This window comes from Lepidochelys kempii, chromosome 11, assembly GCF_965140265.1.
Source record: "Lepidochelys kempii isolate rLepKem1 chromosome 11, rLepKem1.hap2, whole genome shotgun sequence".
Classification (NCBI taxonomy): domain Eukaryota; kingdom Metazoa; phylum Chordata; order Testudines; family Cheloniidae; genus Lepidochelys; species Lepidochelys kempii.
Genome location: NC_133266.1, coordinates 4234532 through 4250829, shown reverse-complemented (window position 1 = coordinate 4250829; position 16298 = coordinate 4234532). Strand labels below are relative to the sequence as shown.

Here is a 16298-nt window from a genome sequence, read left to right as displayed (position 1 = left end):
TTTCCACCTTTTCTGTTATGTTTCTTCCCCGCACCCCTTTGAGTAACAGGCCTACCCTGTCCTTTGTTGTCGTCTTGCTTAGCATGTTTTCTGGTTACCTTTTATGTCTCTAGCTAGTTTAATCTCATTTTGTGTCTTGACCGTTCTAATTTTGTCCCCACATCTTTGTATTATTTGTTTATATTCATCCTTTGTAATTTGACCTAGTTTCCGCTTTTTGTAGGACTCTCTTTTGAGCTTCAGATAATTGAAGATCTCCTGGTTAAGCCAGGGTGGTCTCTGGCCAGACTTCCTGTCTTTCCTACGCAGTGGGATAGTTTGCTCTTGTGCCCTTAATACTGTCTCTTTGAAAAATTGCCGGCTCTCTTCAACTGGTTTTCCCCTTAGACTTGCTTCCCAGGGGATCATAGAAGATTAGGGTTGGAGGAGACCTCAGGAGGTCATCTAGTCCAATCCCCGCCTGAAAGCAGGACCAACCCCAACTTAATCATCCCAGCCAAGGCTTTGTCAAGCTGGGTCTTAAAAACCTCTATGGATGGAGATTCCACCACCTCCCTAGGTAACCTATTCCAGTGCTTCACCACCCTCCTAGTGAAATAGTTTTCCCCTAATATCCAACCTAGACCTCCCCCACTGCAACTTGAGACCATTGCTCCTTGTTCTGTCATCTGCCATCACTGAGAACAGCCTAGCTCCATCCTCTTTGGAACCCCCCTTCAGGTAGTTGAAGGGTGCTATCAAATCCCCCCTAACGCGTCTCTTCTGCAGACTAAATAAGCCCAGTTTCCACAGCCTCTCCTCGTAAATCATGTACTCCAGCCCTCTAATAATTTTCGTTGCCCTCCGCTGGACTCTCTCCAATTTGTCCTCATCCCTTCTGTAGTGGGGGGACCAAAACAGGCCCCCATCTTGCAGACATCTGAAAATGTGCACCACCTTACTCACATGAGTGAGATCAGTGAGCCTATTCATGAGAGTAAAGCTACACATGTGCTCAACTTTGCAGGATCAGGGTTACAAGGGAGGAAGTGGAAGCAGACATCCGTTTTACACCATAGGAATCTTTGGCTAGATACGATTTTTTTAAAGTCTTATTTCTCAGTCTCTAACAGAGTTCTTCACTGATGACACACCGTGATGCTTCTGAAACCCGTTCATGTTCCATTGAGACCTTCCCCAGTTCCCACTGCCTTGTGATATCACATGCAATTACAGAAGAACAAAACATGTAACATTTTGACTTTTGGGAGGAAGTGGAATCATTTTCAGCAGGGGTCCTCAGGAGAATCCTCCGTGGACGAAGTGGCGGAGTTTCAGTCTGTCCCAGCAGTTTGTTTTCTCTCTGTTGTACATTTCCCCTGTATCTTCATAGTTTTAGACAATTTGATAGTATATGCATTGTTTATCAGTTATAAACCATGAAGAAAGAGGCTGGGGGTGGGCCTATAGGGTATTATGGAAGTCCTGAAGCTACATGTAGCTGTAACTGCAGTAATCTGTGTGTGCGCTCATTTCAAAAGGAATGTTTAGAAGAGAGAAATAGGTCAGAGTATATTAGCTAGTGCTGAAACTTGAAGGTAATGGAGAGCAAAAAAGCCCTCTTTCCAGTGGAGAACAGCTAGCTCCTTTCCCATAGGCATTCTGAATCCATGGGGATAGAATAAATTAAATTAAAAATCATCACACTCCTGTCTGCAGGAACCTTCAATCTCAGGGGCCGAGAGAGAGAGAACCTTGTTTTGGAATCACAGAAGACTTTGGCCCTCCAGGCTTATGCTAGATCTTCGGTTCTGGTTTCAAGAGCTTGTGATTTCCCCCCCACCCGCCCCCCGTCTTCCCATCCTACCACAGCCAAATTCAACCACTGCCATTAAAAAAAAATTCTCTTTATTTTGGTATCAATTATACGTACTAGGGGGAAAAAAATCACTTGCAATATTTATATTTGTGGGATTCTGACTTCAGGCTAGTCCTGATACAACCCAGGCACAATCCAGAGAACTGTCTGATTGGAATAGAGAAACCTATTCTCGAAAGCCGCTTCAGCCACTGCCCGTATCTTTCCCCTTCAACAAGTCTCATCTCTCTCAGGCGATTGTCTTCTGCATTAAAATTGTCATCAGATTCTTCATTTGCGTCAGGATAAGATTCTTTATATGTTAATCCGCTCAAGAGGACAGAGTAAGCAAGAACTGGGGACTTCAGTAACTGTACATCCAGCCCCAGCGTTGATGAAGGGAAAAGGTATCAGCCTGTTAGTGTATGGCAGGGCTCATTCTGTGAAATTCATTTAGCACACGGAGAACCATTGTATGCAAATGAGGCTCTTTGCATGTTCAGTTAGTTCTTCGTGGCATAACCTCCCCCTTTGTGCACTTGGAAGCAGTTGGGTGCTGTGTTTTGACCTCTAAGCTGAATACCTGGTGCAGGGTGGGAAACACTTCATAAATTAGTCCTGGTGAAGTAACTTTTGGAAATGTTGCCAAACCTATGGAACTCTTCTAATGACGTGTGGGGCATCCTTTGTAAAATACTTTGAGATCTACAGATAACAGAATATCAGGGTTGGAAGGGACCTCAGGAGGTCATCTAGTCCAGCCCCCTGCTCAAAGCAGGACCAATCCCCAACTAAATCATCCCAGCCAGGGCTTTGTCAAGCCTGACCTTAAAAACTTCTAAGGAAGGAGATTCCACCACCTCCCTAGGTAACGCATTCCACTGTTTCACCACCCTCCTAGGGAAAAAGTTTTTCCTAATATCCAACCTAAACCTCCCCCACTGCAACTTGAGACCATTACTCCTCGTTCTGTCGTCTGCTACCACTGAGAACAGTCTAGATCCATCCTCTTTGGAACCCCCTTTCAGGTAGTTGAAAGCAGCTATCAAATCCCCCCTCATTTTTCTCTTCCGCAGACTAAACGATGAAAGGCTAGATAAGATCTAGATATTATTATTATAAGCCTTATGACTACCTTCTTGGATAGATAAGGGCTTCAGGACAGGGTGCAGGTTCCCAATGAACAAGGCACCAAGTCTGGCTTCCCTTGCACAGTTTCCCAAGGACAGAGCTACAAGAATAGCAACAGAGAGTGTGGGGAGGAGAATGCCAGTCTGGAAGGTTAGGATCCAGATGCTGAGCGGCGTTTTATCTAAAGCTGTGTCAACCTGGCATGGGCAAGGACCCCCAGCGGGCCAGCCTTTACTTCACCGCGGTCTTCTGGGGATATTTAGTTGGTGGTTCCTTCATGGAGCTGTGAGCGCGGGCGTACGGCTGGCACAGTTCATGGATGTCCCAATGCCTGCCCTTTCTGCAGTGATTAGGAGACCCTGGCCCATGCCTGCCCCCAGTGTGACATGTTGCAGCCCCTCTTTCAGCTCCTTCAGAACCTCCTGCTTAGGGTGTGGTTGCACGTGACCTTGTCAACCTCCTGCTGGCACTGGCCAAGTTGGTCATCCATCAGTCCAGGAGAGGGAAGCTCAACGGAGAGGTTCTCTGTGAGTATGGGGCCTACTTTTGGCTCTCTGGGCAGAGTTCCTCTGGGGTGCGTCCACTGACTCCTTTGTCAGGGGTTCTTTACTTAGTGTCACCAACTGGTACTCTCGTTTTGAACCTTTGACCTCTACTCCTGTCTCTGTTTTATCGTTTGTTGTCCCACTGAATCAGATGTGCTCTGTGCCCCCTCCCTCAATTGAGGTGGCTGGCCTTCTGTTTATTCACTTTATTAAAAACCTGCTTTTTATGTTAGTGAGACTTTTCTGACCTTAGCTGTGACCACATCTCCCACTCGGATCTGCCTAATAAGGGAAAAAAATCCCACTTACTTCGACTTCAGCCTATAAATATCTGACAAAGAACTGCTGAATTAATTTCCGGTAACTGATAAGTGAGCCCTTCTTCCTCCAGACTTGGTCAGCGAGTGAATGAGTCAGTCCAGTAAATAGATTTGGGCGACTGGTAGATCTCGCTGAAACGATAAAAGAATTTCATTTTCTTTTTCATATCAGTGTGAACGAGCTTTCAGTATAGATGTCTTTCAAGGATCTCTTTGTATTTTAATGATCCTGCATTAAAGCATGCAGGAAATTGCAAGGCATGTGTAATTTAACTATTGTCTGTGAAATTATAGCAGTGGAAATTCATAGCTCTCTTGCAATAAGGGGATTAGCTGTTATTGGAGGTAAGAGGGCAAAAGTGCAACTTGAGGATTTTATGTTTATAAAATAGAATTTCTCTTCCCTTTGTGAATCTTTTTATTTTAAAGTACTGACTTTTCCCATTTGATTTATTGCATGCAATTTTCCTGCATGACTGTTGTTTATTAGCTATTAAGTTTTGACATCTAACAGGCTGCTAATAGAGCCACCAAGATTGGCAGGTTGGCCTCTTCTAGCCCTGAATCAGGCAGTATAATTTGCCTCTTACAGTTTTGTTTTTTGTTTTTTTTCAGTCAGAAACTTTTCTTGTCCCCCTGCCTCACTTTTGTGTGTGCAGGACAGAGTATATTTATGGCTTGTTGCGGCATGCTTCTTGCAACAGAATTTATTCTGAAAGCGAGGATGCGCCTTAGAGGTGTGTGAAGCCTTCCTGTGAGATCTGATGCTGATGGGAGTGTTGAGCCCGGGATAAGATTTGAACATGCATGGGGGCGAATGCCAGTTGCCAAAGTGCCGAAATAAAAATAGACTTCCCTTTACCTTTGAAACCAGGGCTGACAGTGCGTTGTACTCCCCGCTGTGGAGATCGGAAGCCCTTGTCCTCAGACCATCTTGACATAGCAAAGGCCAGGAGTGTTTTGAAGATGATGCACTCCTTCCTTAGGAGAGTTGGAACAATTGCACTTGACCTTTGTTTTGTGGGTGAGATTTATGGTTCGCAGAAGCTGCTTAAGTGATTTCCTAAACTCTGCTTGTGTTTTTATCTGTATAACAATCGTGTTCAATTTTGTTTTTGCAGGCTGCCAAAAGAGTGATCTTGCTGTCGGGAACTCCTGCCGTGTCACGCCCCGCGGAGCTTTATACGCAGATTGCGGCTGTCAGACCAACTTTCTTCCCTCAGTTCCATTCCTTCGGACTCCGCTACTGTGATGCCAAGAAGGTACTGGAGTGTATTATCTGTGAGATGCTAGCCTAGTGCATGTTCATGTGATCACAAACAGCTGTACAGATCTGGCAGGCTACTTATTTCTTTGCCAAAGTGGAGACCCTCACCCCACTTCTGCTTCTGCTGTGTGTAGCCTCTGCCTGTAATTTTAGGAAGAGTCTCTTCTCTTCCTCACAGCAGTGTTTTGAAAGCTCTCATACTGTGAAGCATTTTGTGCTGCGTGTAAACTGTGTACTTGGGCTGGGGGGAAGCAAAGCTACTCAATTAAAATCTGCCTCAGTGAGACCCTGCCTTAAAAGACCAAAAGGCAAATCAGTCATCACAGCAGTAAGCAAGTCTGATATGAGAGGCTCTGACCCTGTGGTGTCCGACTGTGATGAGCGGCTGCCGGTTTGGGCTGACCATCTGGAAACCAATTTCTAGTCCCATGTATGTTAATGCTAGTTTTTAACAGCCTGAGGAACTTTATGGTTTGAGCACTGGAGCCCTGCTTTTGCAAAGTCCAGAGGCAGGGGAGCAATGGAGACTATAAGCCCCCTTTGTGCTCCACCCTCTCCTGATCTTGGGACCGCCTGGCTGGGGCCTGGCATGTATTAGAATAGTCTAAAGGCTGCCTAAATTTATGCCAGCTGCCTCTGGCTCCCAAGGGCCATTATAGCAGCTATGGATCAATCAGTCACAGCCATGCTGGCAGCCAGGAGGGGTGTGGAGTAGGAGCCGCTACAGCAGCTCTATGCCACTTGCTATACAAGGGGAATTCTCTGGTGCCTGGATGCATAAGGTTCAGGGCTGCTGTGTGCTGGTGGAGCTGGTCTTTGTAGTAACCTGGTTATTTCTTTGGCTCATGAGATGACCAGGCCCTGATGATTTTTTTAATTGGTCTGGTAGGTGCAGAGACAGGAGCCAATGTCACTGCTAAATCCTGAAGCAGAATAAGAAAGTGAATTGAGTTGAGCAACAGGAGTCTTCTATGCCAGCGTATCTTTCATGTTAACTTTTTGCTTCCCCCAAAATATATATTTGTAATACTTAGCTCTTGGTATAGAGAATCATGGTTTAGTGGCGTGAACACAGGACTAGGGGCCAGGAACACCTGAGTTCTAATCCAGGCTTTTACATGGATTCCCTCTGGAGCCCTGGTCAAGTCACTTAACTTTTCTGTGCTGTGGCTTCTCTAAAATGGAGATAATAGCTTCTTCCCTCCCATAAGGGTTTGTGGAGATCAAACCGCTGCAGGAGCAGTAGAAGATAACCCGTGTGGGTGCTAAATGTCATCCCTATAAGTCATAATATGAACTATATTTGTTTTGCTTTACATGGTTTGGTATTTTGTCAGTCTTTGGAGTACCTAGCACTTAGTGGGTCCTCACCAGAGAGCTTTGTACCTGAATTCCATCCAAAGTGGCTACTGAGTCCGCATATCCTGATCATACATTTGAGAGCTATGTGTCTAATAATCAAAGCACCTACTCTCTCTTTGGGGAGAGCTTGGTGCCAGTAGGGATGCACAAGTGCCCTGCACTTGACTAGCCCATTGGCTTCAGTGGTAATGTATTGACACTGTTGATTTAACTTAAGGTCACACTACATGGGGAGTCAGGATAGCGGGCCTAGCCTCTGGTTTCTGTAAGATCCCTGCAGTAGTGTTAGCAAAGTGCAGCATACCTGGCAGAGAATGGAAACCTCCCATTTCCCCAGCCACACTAGGATCTCTCGACACACGTGTGATGGTTCTCGGGGTACCCAGGACTGAGTCACCTTGTTACCTTTAGCGAGAGGCAGTCTTTTTCTTGAGATAGTTTGGCATCGGCTCCCTGACACTGCCAGCCTTTCAGCCACTCAAGCACTCTCCTCCTGGGCTTATGCGAACCCTTCCTTTGCCTTGTAGGTTAACAGTAGGTGCACCCCAGTACCCTTGAATCATTCCCCTGTGATATCCACCCCTGATGCTGGCTACCCTCAAAAATACCAGGTCTGCTGTCCCAGAAGGAACAGTGTACACACTAGCTTGTAAGATTCATCTTTACTTAACACCACAGCCCTGAAATATATTGTTAGTGAAAACAAGAATAAGTTCATTATCAAAGTGTAGAGATTCTGGAGATGAGTGAGGATATTGGAAACAAATGGCTACATATAAAACAAAATCATAGCACAAATCTTTTTAGAGACTAAACTCAACTATCAGGTTAACCTCCTGTGTGAAGAAGTTTCTCACCCAAAGTCTTTTGCAGTGTTTTTCAACCAAGGTAAGCTCAGATCCCATTTTCGTGAATGTAAACACACTGCCCATTTAATTGATGAGGGGTGCTTTCTTTGCAATCTACATATACCCCCAAAGTTCATTCTCTGTCCTCCGAGACAGGATAACCACCTGTGGCTTGGTTTTCCTGTGTGCTGCTTCCCTGTTGACGTAACATCTCTTTGTTAATATCTGACTTTGTATGTAAATGGGCATTCATCATGTTAGTTTATGACACTTAATTTAAATCTGGACTGAGAGACACATTTCTTACTCCTATCTGGCTGAAAATCTGTTTTTCACTTCTGCCTTGACTTTCAAGCTGTATTTTCAGTATAGTGACATAACCCCTAGTGTAGTATCTGAACATACCGTTTGCAACAATATTAATGACCAGTGTAAACTCAGCTTTTATTTAAGTCTTCATGTGACAGTCTTTGGTGAGCCAGAATATACATATCAGAATTGGGATATTCTTGGCATTAAGGGGTTCTCGGGTTACAACGTGGAGCTCATTCAGAGGGGCACTATGCATTCAGAATATCTTTAATGTAGCTCCTTAATTCTTCCTTTCTGAGCAGCGTCAGTAGCTCTGCCAGGGGGGAAACAAGATGTGGCCTAATCTCTCTGGCTTTCTGCAGTGTGGAAAGGCTGAATGGTGGTGTGGTGTTCCATAGACCTTTGGGGTAGGGTTCCACATGACCAACTGTTGCTTCAGCTACAAGCCATTTGGATCTCAGGTTGGAGATGGAGTTGGACAAAGAAAACCGAGTTGAAGGAAATAAAATAGAGCTCCTCACCTACCTGCTAGGAGTTCAGTGGCAGGAAAATATTAAACTGGGTCTCATAAAGGTCAGTGCTTGAACCACTGTATAAATGAGCTTGCAACCTACAGTAAAACCAGCAGGAAGGGTCACCATTAATTTCAACTCCCTGTCTTAAACGGCTGCTGCCAAGCATCCCCAAGGTTTCCATTACAATTTTGTTTCATTGTGAAAGACCCACTTTTACTAGGCAGCTGAGTATTGCTGCTCCTTTAGACCGGTCGCTTGAGACAGGTGGTGCTGTCGTTAATGCTGGTGAATGATAGCAGCGACTGCAGTGAGCCTAGAAAGAATTCAGTCAGCCATTCTGCAAAGAACAAGAGGCGCTTTGTAACTGGAAAGCAATGTAGATGAGATGTGAGGGAACCGAATGAGATTTCTGCATGTTAGGATCGTAAGTAGTCCATGAAGATGGTGGGGGACAGGGCAGGAAACCTGGGGGAAGTTTGTTGATCTGATATAAAATGACATTGCGATTTTGATTGTTTGGTTGTTTTCTCTTGGTGTCAGGCTGGCTTTGGTGTAAATCTCTGTAGTGAGAATAATTCTGAAGGTGCTGAGGAGAGGAGGCAGAGCCTACAATCGGGAAGGGAAGCCTCTGAGGATGCAGGATTTTGGTAGTTCTGAGCTGACTTGCCCTCCTCAACCTGAACAGTGTGCCTGACCAGAAGGGGCCCTTCTCTTCAGTGTGCTCTGATCCCAGAGCACAGTAGGGCAAATTAAGAACAGATCAGTTTGACCTACTTTTAATGGGCGTGTTTTGTCTGTGAGAGTGGAACTTAATACATGGCCTGCGGCCACGCCTCCCTTACGGTACGTGCTCTTTGGACCTCACAAGGTCGGCACGGTCAGGCCTGGTTAGTACTTGGATGAGAAACCTCAAAGGAAAATAGCCAGATGTTGCAGGTCAGGACGGAGCCAGTCTCTCAGTATAGCACTGGGGATGCTATGCTGCAGGTATGGCCTTTTTAGCTGACTCAACCAAGGTCCTGGCCATTTTTGGTTCCTTTGCATTCCTCGCAATAGTAAGGCTTTTGGCCCGGTGTCCTGGCCAGATTCCAGTTTTGGTAACTGTTCTGCCTCCCTAAAAATTCCTCTTTTCAGTTTCGACTGGAAGTGGTGGGGGGGTTTACTAGTGGTGGGGTCCTAAGCTGCTGGTGTGGCGTTGCTGTGCACTGTTGAAACAGATGCTTCTTAAAACCGCAGAGGCAGCTAGGCTGTGGCGGTGAGTGGAATTAAACGGAGCAAGAGAGAGTTTGAAAAGTATCTTGAAACCCGTTGGAATGGAAGGTGCTATATAAATGAGTTGTTATTAATAAACCCTGTTGTAATGGTTACATTAAACAAAAATTGACAAACCTGAACCATTTAATTTAAAATAAAATCCTGGCAATTCAGGATTTAAAAAGAATTGATTTAGTTTCGTGACAGAAACTTACAAATCTCTGGCAGATGCAATAAGAAAAGATATAAAACAAGAGTTTTATTGGTTTATGATCCAGTTCCTTGGCACCTCTGCTTTTAAAACTGCAACAAATGAAATGTCATCTGTTTTGTTTACAAGCTCAACTCAACTCAGTTTCTTGAAGTAGAGGCTGTGAAGCCATTTTTCAAACTGTTTGAGGTTGGCAAATAACAAATAAAAAAATTAAATAATGTCTAGATCAGCATGTGCTCTGCATTTGTAAGAGTTTGGCAGCTTCTGTTAATGCGGTAATAAATTTACTAACTTGAGTGAGATGCTTTAACACTTTGATAAGAAATTCACAGTTGATGTATTTGTTCTGGGATATTATGGCCCAAAGCCAGATGTGTGTGTCGGCAGAATAAACTTGTATTCATTTTTTCCTCTGTCTTTCAGTAGAAGACATCAAAGTATGTTTTAATAATTCTACTAATAGACTAGTTTTATACACCATGTCCTATTAAACATATTACCATCATGTTCTCATGTTAACTTTATATTTTTTTAGAATGACTTTTTCAATTTTCAGTTTTCTAGAAATGACCCATCAGAACTCACTGCTAGGATTAGTTATTAAAATTCATGTATAGATATGATATAGCGATAAAGTTACATAGTCAAGGGGCCTTATTTGCTACTGTGTGACTCCAGTGTGATGCCGACGTAACACCATTGAAATCAGTTGTGCAACACTGGCATCTTCATTGGCTAACTGTCAACGGAGCAGGTACAATGTGATCAGTAGTAACGCGTGATGATTACGGCAGCATCCTTTTCTTCTACCCGAAGCAGCATCATCCACCTCCAGATGCCATAAAGGACTTCAGTGTTTATGGCCCACCTGATTCCATCCCATCCCATTCCAGATCTTATACCCCTCTTCTCTCATCATAGTATCTGTGTGTCTTCCAGTCATGCAGTAAGCAATATAACCTACATCTGTCATATGTGGTTCATTCTCTCTCTCTCCGTCTCTTCACACACACCCCCACCCACCTGGGGGAGAATTGTGTGTGGAGTGTTTTATTTTGGTAGGGTTTTTTTTAAACATGCTAGTCTCTGTGTGTGTTTAGAGAGGGTAGGTTGAAGTGTGCCTGACACTTGGGGCGGAAGATGTGGGGTTTGTGATGGACCTTAGTTTCTTAGCTTGTAAGCGCCTTGGGGCAGGGACTACCTTTCTATTCCGTTTGTACAGCACCCAGCACAATGGGGTCCATGACTGGGGCTCTTGAATGCTACAGTAATTATAATATAAATTTGTTATAGTCAGATAATAAGACAGAAAATTATCATATTGCCTCTATATAAATCCATGGTACGCCCACATCTTGAATACTGCGTTCAGATGTGGCCAACCGATCTCAAAAAAGATATATTGGAATTGGAAAAGGTTCAGAAAAGGGCAACAGAAATGTTTAGGGGTATGGAACGGCTGCCATATGAGGAGAGATTAATAAGACTGGGACTTTTCAGCTTGAAAAGAGATGATTAAGGGGGGATATGATAGAGGTCTATAAAATCATGACTGGTGTAGAGAAAGTAAATAAGGAAGTGTTATTTACTCCTCCTAACATAAGAACTAGGGGTCACCAAATGAAATTAATAGGCAGCAGGTTTAAAACAAACAAAAGGAAATATTTCTTCACACAACGCACAGTTAACCTGTGGAACTCCTTGCCAAAGGATGTTGTGAAGGCCAAGACTATAACAGGGTTCAAAAAATAACTAGATATGTTCCTGGAGGACAGGTCCATCAATGGCTATTGGCCAGGATGGGCAGGGATGGTGTCCCTAACCTCTGTTTGCCAGAAGCTGGGAATGGGTGACAGGGGATGGATCACTTGATGATTACCTGTTCTGTTCATTCCCTCTGGGGCACCTGGCATTGGCCACTGTAGGAAGACAGGATACTGGGCTAGATGGACCTTTGGCCTAACCCAGTAGAGCCATTCTTATTTTCTTAAGTTCTATGTTGTTACGTTCACAGACCAGCCTCTGAGGAAGCTGGAGTGGACCTCCATTCCTGAGGTTTAGGATCTTTTAGAGATGCTGGGCCTGGGTTACTGAGCACCTTGAAGGTAAGGACTCAGACCTTGAGTTGACTTCTTGGCTCCTCTCTAGAAACCACTGGCGAGAGTGAGAATTGGTGCTGATCACAGTCATGATTTTGTACAAACAGCTTTCAATATTTTTTAAATTGAAAGTAAATAAGTAACAAATAGAATATGGCTCCATTTGTGATCCGTTTCAACAGAAGTCTCTGCTCGCTGTCCCTGTAATAAATCCGCCCCAGTGCTAGAACAGCAGAGCAGAATTGTATGGGAGTTCTGCTGAGATAAAGCAACTCTCTGTTGAAATTCCATTTACAATGTTCTGTTTAATTTTGGTCACCACATTATGTAAAATTAAATGTTGTAGCGATTTAACATGATGCAAAGAAGGGCACCAAGGCTGATCCCAGAATGAAAGACTATAAGCCCTGAAGTAAGTTTAAAAAACCCTTTGCTTATGTAGCCTGAAAAAGGGAAAATGTTCTGAGGCATTTTAGTTGGAGAATATATCAATTTTAATGGTGTTGGTTGTCAACTTAGTTGTTCTCCACTGAAGCAGATAAGAGAACAATATGGTGTGACATTCAGGAAAGCACATCCAAAGCCGTCTTCAAAATCACATTTCCAAATACACCATGCTCCAGTCTGAGAAGAAATACTGATGATTGCACTGAGAGCTTTACATCTTCAGATCACTTCTCAAACATTAACTCTTTCACCTTCACACCCACACCCCCCGCCCAGAGAGGCAGGGAATTGCATTTGACATTATTGTTGGTGTGTGTTGTTTTAGTACAGTGCAATGGGAGTACATGCAGCTTTACAGACAAATAGACAGGACCCTACCCTGAGGATCCTACAACCTAAATTACATTTTATATGGTGAACGATGCTGATCAAGATTGGGAGGGGGAGTGAAAGGACAAAGGTTCTAGCAGAGATGAGCTTGATGTTAGGAATACAGCTTGTTCTTTTCTTGCTGTACACCAGATCTGGGAGGATATGCTAAGCATAGTGGTAGCTTCTACTGGGAGAAGAAAATAAAGGGAGCGTTAAGGCAAGCTGAATAGATGCCATGAGTGCAAGGTGCCTGGAGAATGAGCTGATTTATGCTGAGACATGACCAAATGTAATTGCACCTGCTTCCTGCAAGCTACATGGAGGCCTCTGAGCCAGACTTGGCAGTAGCAGAAGTAGGTGCGGTGGTGTACATCACACATCAGGTGTAAGCTGATCAGGAGAAAGGCAAAGTGGGGAGATGTGCTGATTCAGCATTCAGTGGGTGTGCAAGACAATTTACATGCTGAGGGTCTGGAATTAGGAGGAAAAACAAATGTGCCTCCACCCACCCCCCTGATACTGGACACAGGCGGAGGTGCCCAACCCCCCACCCCCTTCCCCCCCCAGCTTCTGCCCCCCAACCTGAGACCTCTACTACCACCAGTGATGCACGCAGAGTTGAGATGCACTGGCCTGGTGAAAGACGTTGCCCCTCTGGTGGTTGCTCAGTCTGGATTTCTGGCCTGGTGAGCAGTGGCAGATTTAGAGTTAGTGGGGCCTGTGCACAGCTTCGTTTTCACACACACCCCTCGGGACCCAGCCAAGAAAAAGAACATTCTCTCTTATCTATTCCCCCCCCCCCCCAATTGTACATTCTTTTTTTCTTCATCCTCCTATATTATCACTAATGGGAAGTAAATGAAAATAAAGTGAGGTACTTTGATTGGGGTAGGGGGTTGGGGTGCAGGAGGGGAGATGGGGGGCAGGCTCTGGGAGGACGTTTGGGGGCAGGCTCTGGGTTGGGGTGAGGGGTGCAGGCTCTGGTCTGGGGCAGAGGGTTGTGGTGTGGAAGGGCGGGAAGGGGGGCAGTGCTTACCTCAGGCGGTGCAACTCCCTAAACGACCGGCACACACACCTCTCCGACCGTGGCTCCTAGGCAGGGCGGGCCAGAGGGTCTCTGCGCGTCGCTGCCTGCAGGTGCTGCCCCTGCAGCTCCCGTTGGCCGCAGTTCCCGACCAATGGGAGCTGGGGAGTCAGCACTCAGGGCGGGGGCAGCGTGTGGAGACACCCCCCCCCCCCGAGGCCGCAGGGACATGCTGGCCGCTTCTGGGAGCGAAGCGGTGCAGAGGGAGGGAGGCAGAGCGGGCAGGGAGCCGCCTTAGCTCTGCTGCGTTGCTGCTGGCATGTCTCTGCACGCCCCTTTGGGGGAGTGGGGCAGCGGGTCTCCGTGCATTGCCTGGGGTGAGGCAGCGTGCAGAGCCACCTTCCCCCCGCCAGGGCGCACAGAGACGTGCCAGCAGACGGCCGCTTCTGGGAGCAGCGTGGGGTCACCAACCGTGGCATGCAGGCAGCCTGCCTGCCTGAACCCTGCTGCACCGTCAGCCCGGGACTGAGGGGCAGGTTGTCAATATTTGTCCTGCATTTTGGGGGCTCCCCTGTCGTTGAGGGCCCCATGCCACCGCACGGTTTGTTTCATGGTAAATCTGCTCCTGCTGGTGAGGTGCTGCTCCTCCAGCTACTTCACCTGCCCTTGGGACCCCCACAGTGTTCGCCTCAACTCGCAGGCTAGCAGGGTCCGTCACGATCCTGTTCCCGGGCTCTCTCTCACCTGCATCCAGTGCAACATAGTCCTTCTTCCTTCCACCAATGCCCCTTCATGCACTACAGCCAAGATGGTGCCCCTGCCTTCTACCTCCTCCTGACGGTCATGGAATCTCCTGGCTTCATGCCCCTCTCAACCACTGACCTTCTATTAGTCTCTGAGCACCTTCCATGTAAAAGCAATAGCCATGCCCCTAATGGACTTCATGGAGTCTCTGGTATTTTCAGGGGCAATAGGCTGCTTGGAGTAGGGCTTTCATGGTAAGAACTGGAGGGCAAATGGGCCTGTCAATGTTATGAGTGTCATTCTTACCGTGGAAAGGCTTTTTCAAAGGAGGAAGGCTTTGCAGCATTTCCTGAAGACAGGCAGACTCTGGATTCTCCTGTGGAAGTTTGTTCTCTAGCCAGATCCCCTTGACCGAGAATGACTTAAAGGCTCCTGTGGCTTTTGTTGCTGATGATCATGGTTTGCTTTTCCCCAGATGCCATGGGGCTGGGACTACTCCAGATCTTCCAACCTAGGAGAACTGAAGCTTTTGCTTGAAGAATCTGTCATGATCCGCCGCCTGAAATCAGACGTGCTCTCCCAGCTTCCAGCAAAGCAACGCAAAATGGTAGTGGTGGCTCCTGAAGGCATGAATGCAAAGACCAAGGCTGAGCTGGCTGCAGCTGCAAAGGACATGGTCAAAGGATACAGAACCGTGAGTCAGAAACTGTTAACATGATGGACTGTTGGTATTTCAGGTGCTCACTTAAAAAAAAAAAAAAAATCCGTGGAGAGCAATTCCCAGATTCTTAGATCAGCATCAAAATGTACAGCCGACGTTCTCAAGGGTACTGTTTTAAATGGTTCTCTTGAGTATCCAAGAATGCACAACATCAATAATCATAACAGGTCAGCTTCCTCTTTCTTTAGTTTCAGCTGCTTCATCTTCTTGTCATGCTGCATATCACTCTTTCGTTTCCCCCGCCATTCGCCTTTTATCTCCTCTTCGCTCTATTTACTGTCTTTCGCTCCTCTGTATTTACTCTCCTGTCTGGCCTCATAAGCCGCACTTACCTTACAAGTGTAACCGACAGGGTTGTGAATCACAGTTGTGGCCAACTGTTTTTGTGCCTCTGTGGACAGAAAAGGCATATTATAGCCGTGTTAGAGACCTGTGCTGTTTGTTTTATAGACCTTTCTATGGTGCTTATCATCTTAGTATCGAAGCTTCTGACAGACTTCAGTTCACCCTCACAACACCTCTGCTGCTAGTCCCATTTTACAGATGGGACTTTGAGGCCTAGAGAGCGTCGTGTTGTGTCTACACTGGAGCTGGAGGCTAGCTCTGATCAACCTCCGGCACTAACGGTAGCAGCACTGCCAGCGGCAGGATGGCCTGGCCATCCTGAGTGTGTAGCTAGGGTTTCGGTCGGGACTGTGCTCCGGCAGCTAGTCTGTACCATTGCTTGGGCCGCAGCAACCGTGCTGCTATTGTTTAGCATTCTAACGCGATCAAAACTAGTTACTTGAAATTACACTTCCAGCTCTGCTGTAGATGTACCTGAAATGACTTGCTCAAGGTCACGCAGAAAGTCTGTGGCAGAGCAGGGTCTCGCAAGTGCTCTGACGGCTGGACCCATCTAGTAGAGAGATCTTTGCTAAAACTTGGTTCTCTAACATGGTTATGACGCCTTTTTCTGTCCGCACCAGTAAGAAAAAAGCAAATTATGACGTGATTTGGCCACGACTGTGCTTAAATATGGCTCTGCTTGTAGTGCAGACAAAGCCCTCTACTCACAGCATCCCTTGGCGAAATAAAAAATACAATTAGCGTGAGAGAGTATTCCTTCAGTTTTCCGAACTTTAATTTTCAGATGGGGGCCAATCTACTTCTTCCCACGCTTGGGTGGTCCCCAGTCAGAGTAGAACAGGTGCAGTCCCACTGGGGTAAGCGGCAGGGGCAGGATTTTGATAGTGCATGGTGAAAGATATGCCCCTCCATGTACTACGTTTTGTAAATACCAGTGT

At 46.0% G+C, this 16298-nt stretch overlaps 1 protein-coding gene across 5 annotated transcripts in view; it reads left to right on the top strand.

The window, feature by feature from the left end:
- SMARCAL1 (SNF2 related chromatin remodeling annealing helicase 1) overlaps positions 1-16298 on the top strand; it is a 63465-nt gene that overhangs the window by 27999 nt on the left and 19168 nt on the right. For all 5 annotated transcript variants that reach the window (XM_073305003.1, XM_073305002.1, XM_073304999.1 and 2 more), the window contains 2 exons: positions 4955-5095; positions 14767-14985. In XM_073305003.1, the coding sequence (XP_073161104.1) occupies positions 4955-5095; positions 14767-14985 (360 nt within the window). The remainder of the gene's footprint in view (positions 1-4954; positions 5096-14766; positions 14986-16298) is intronic.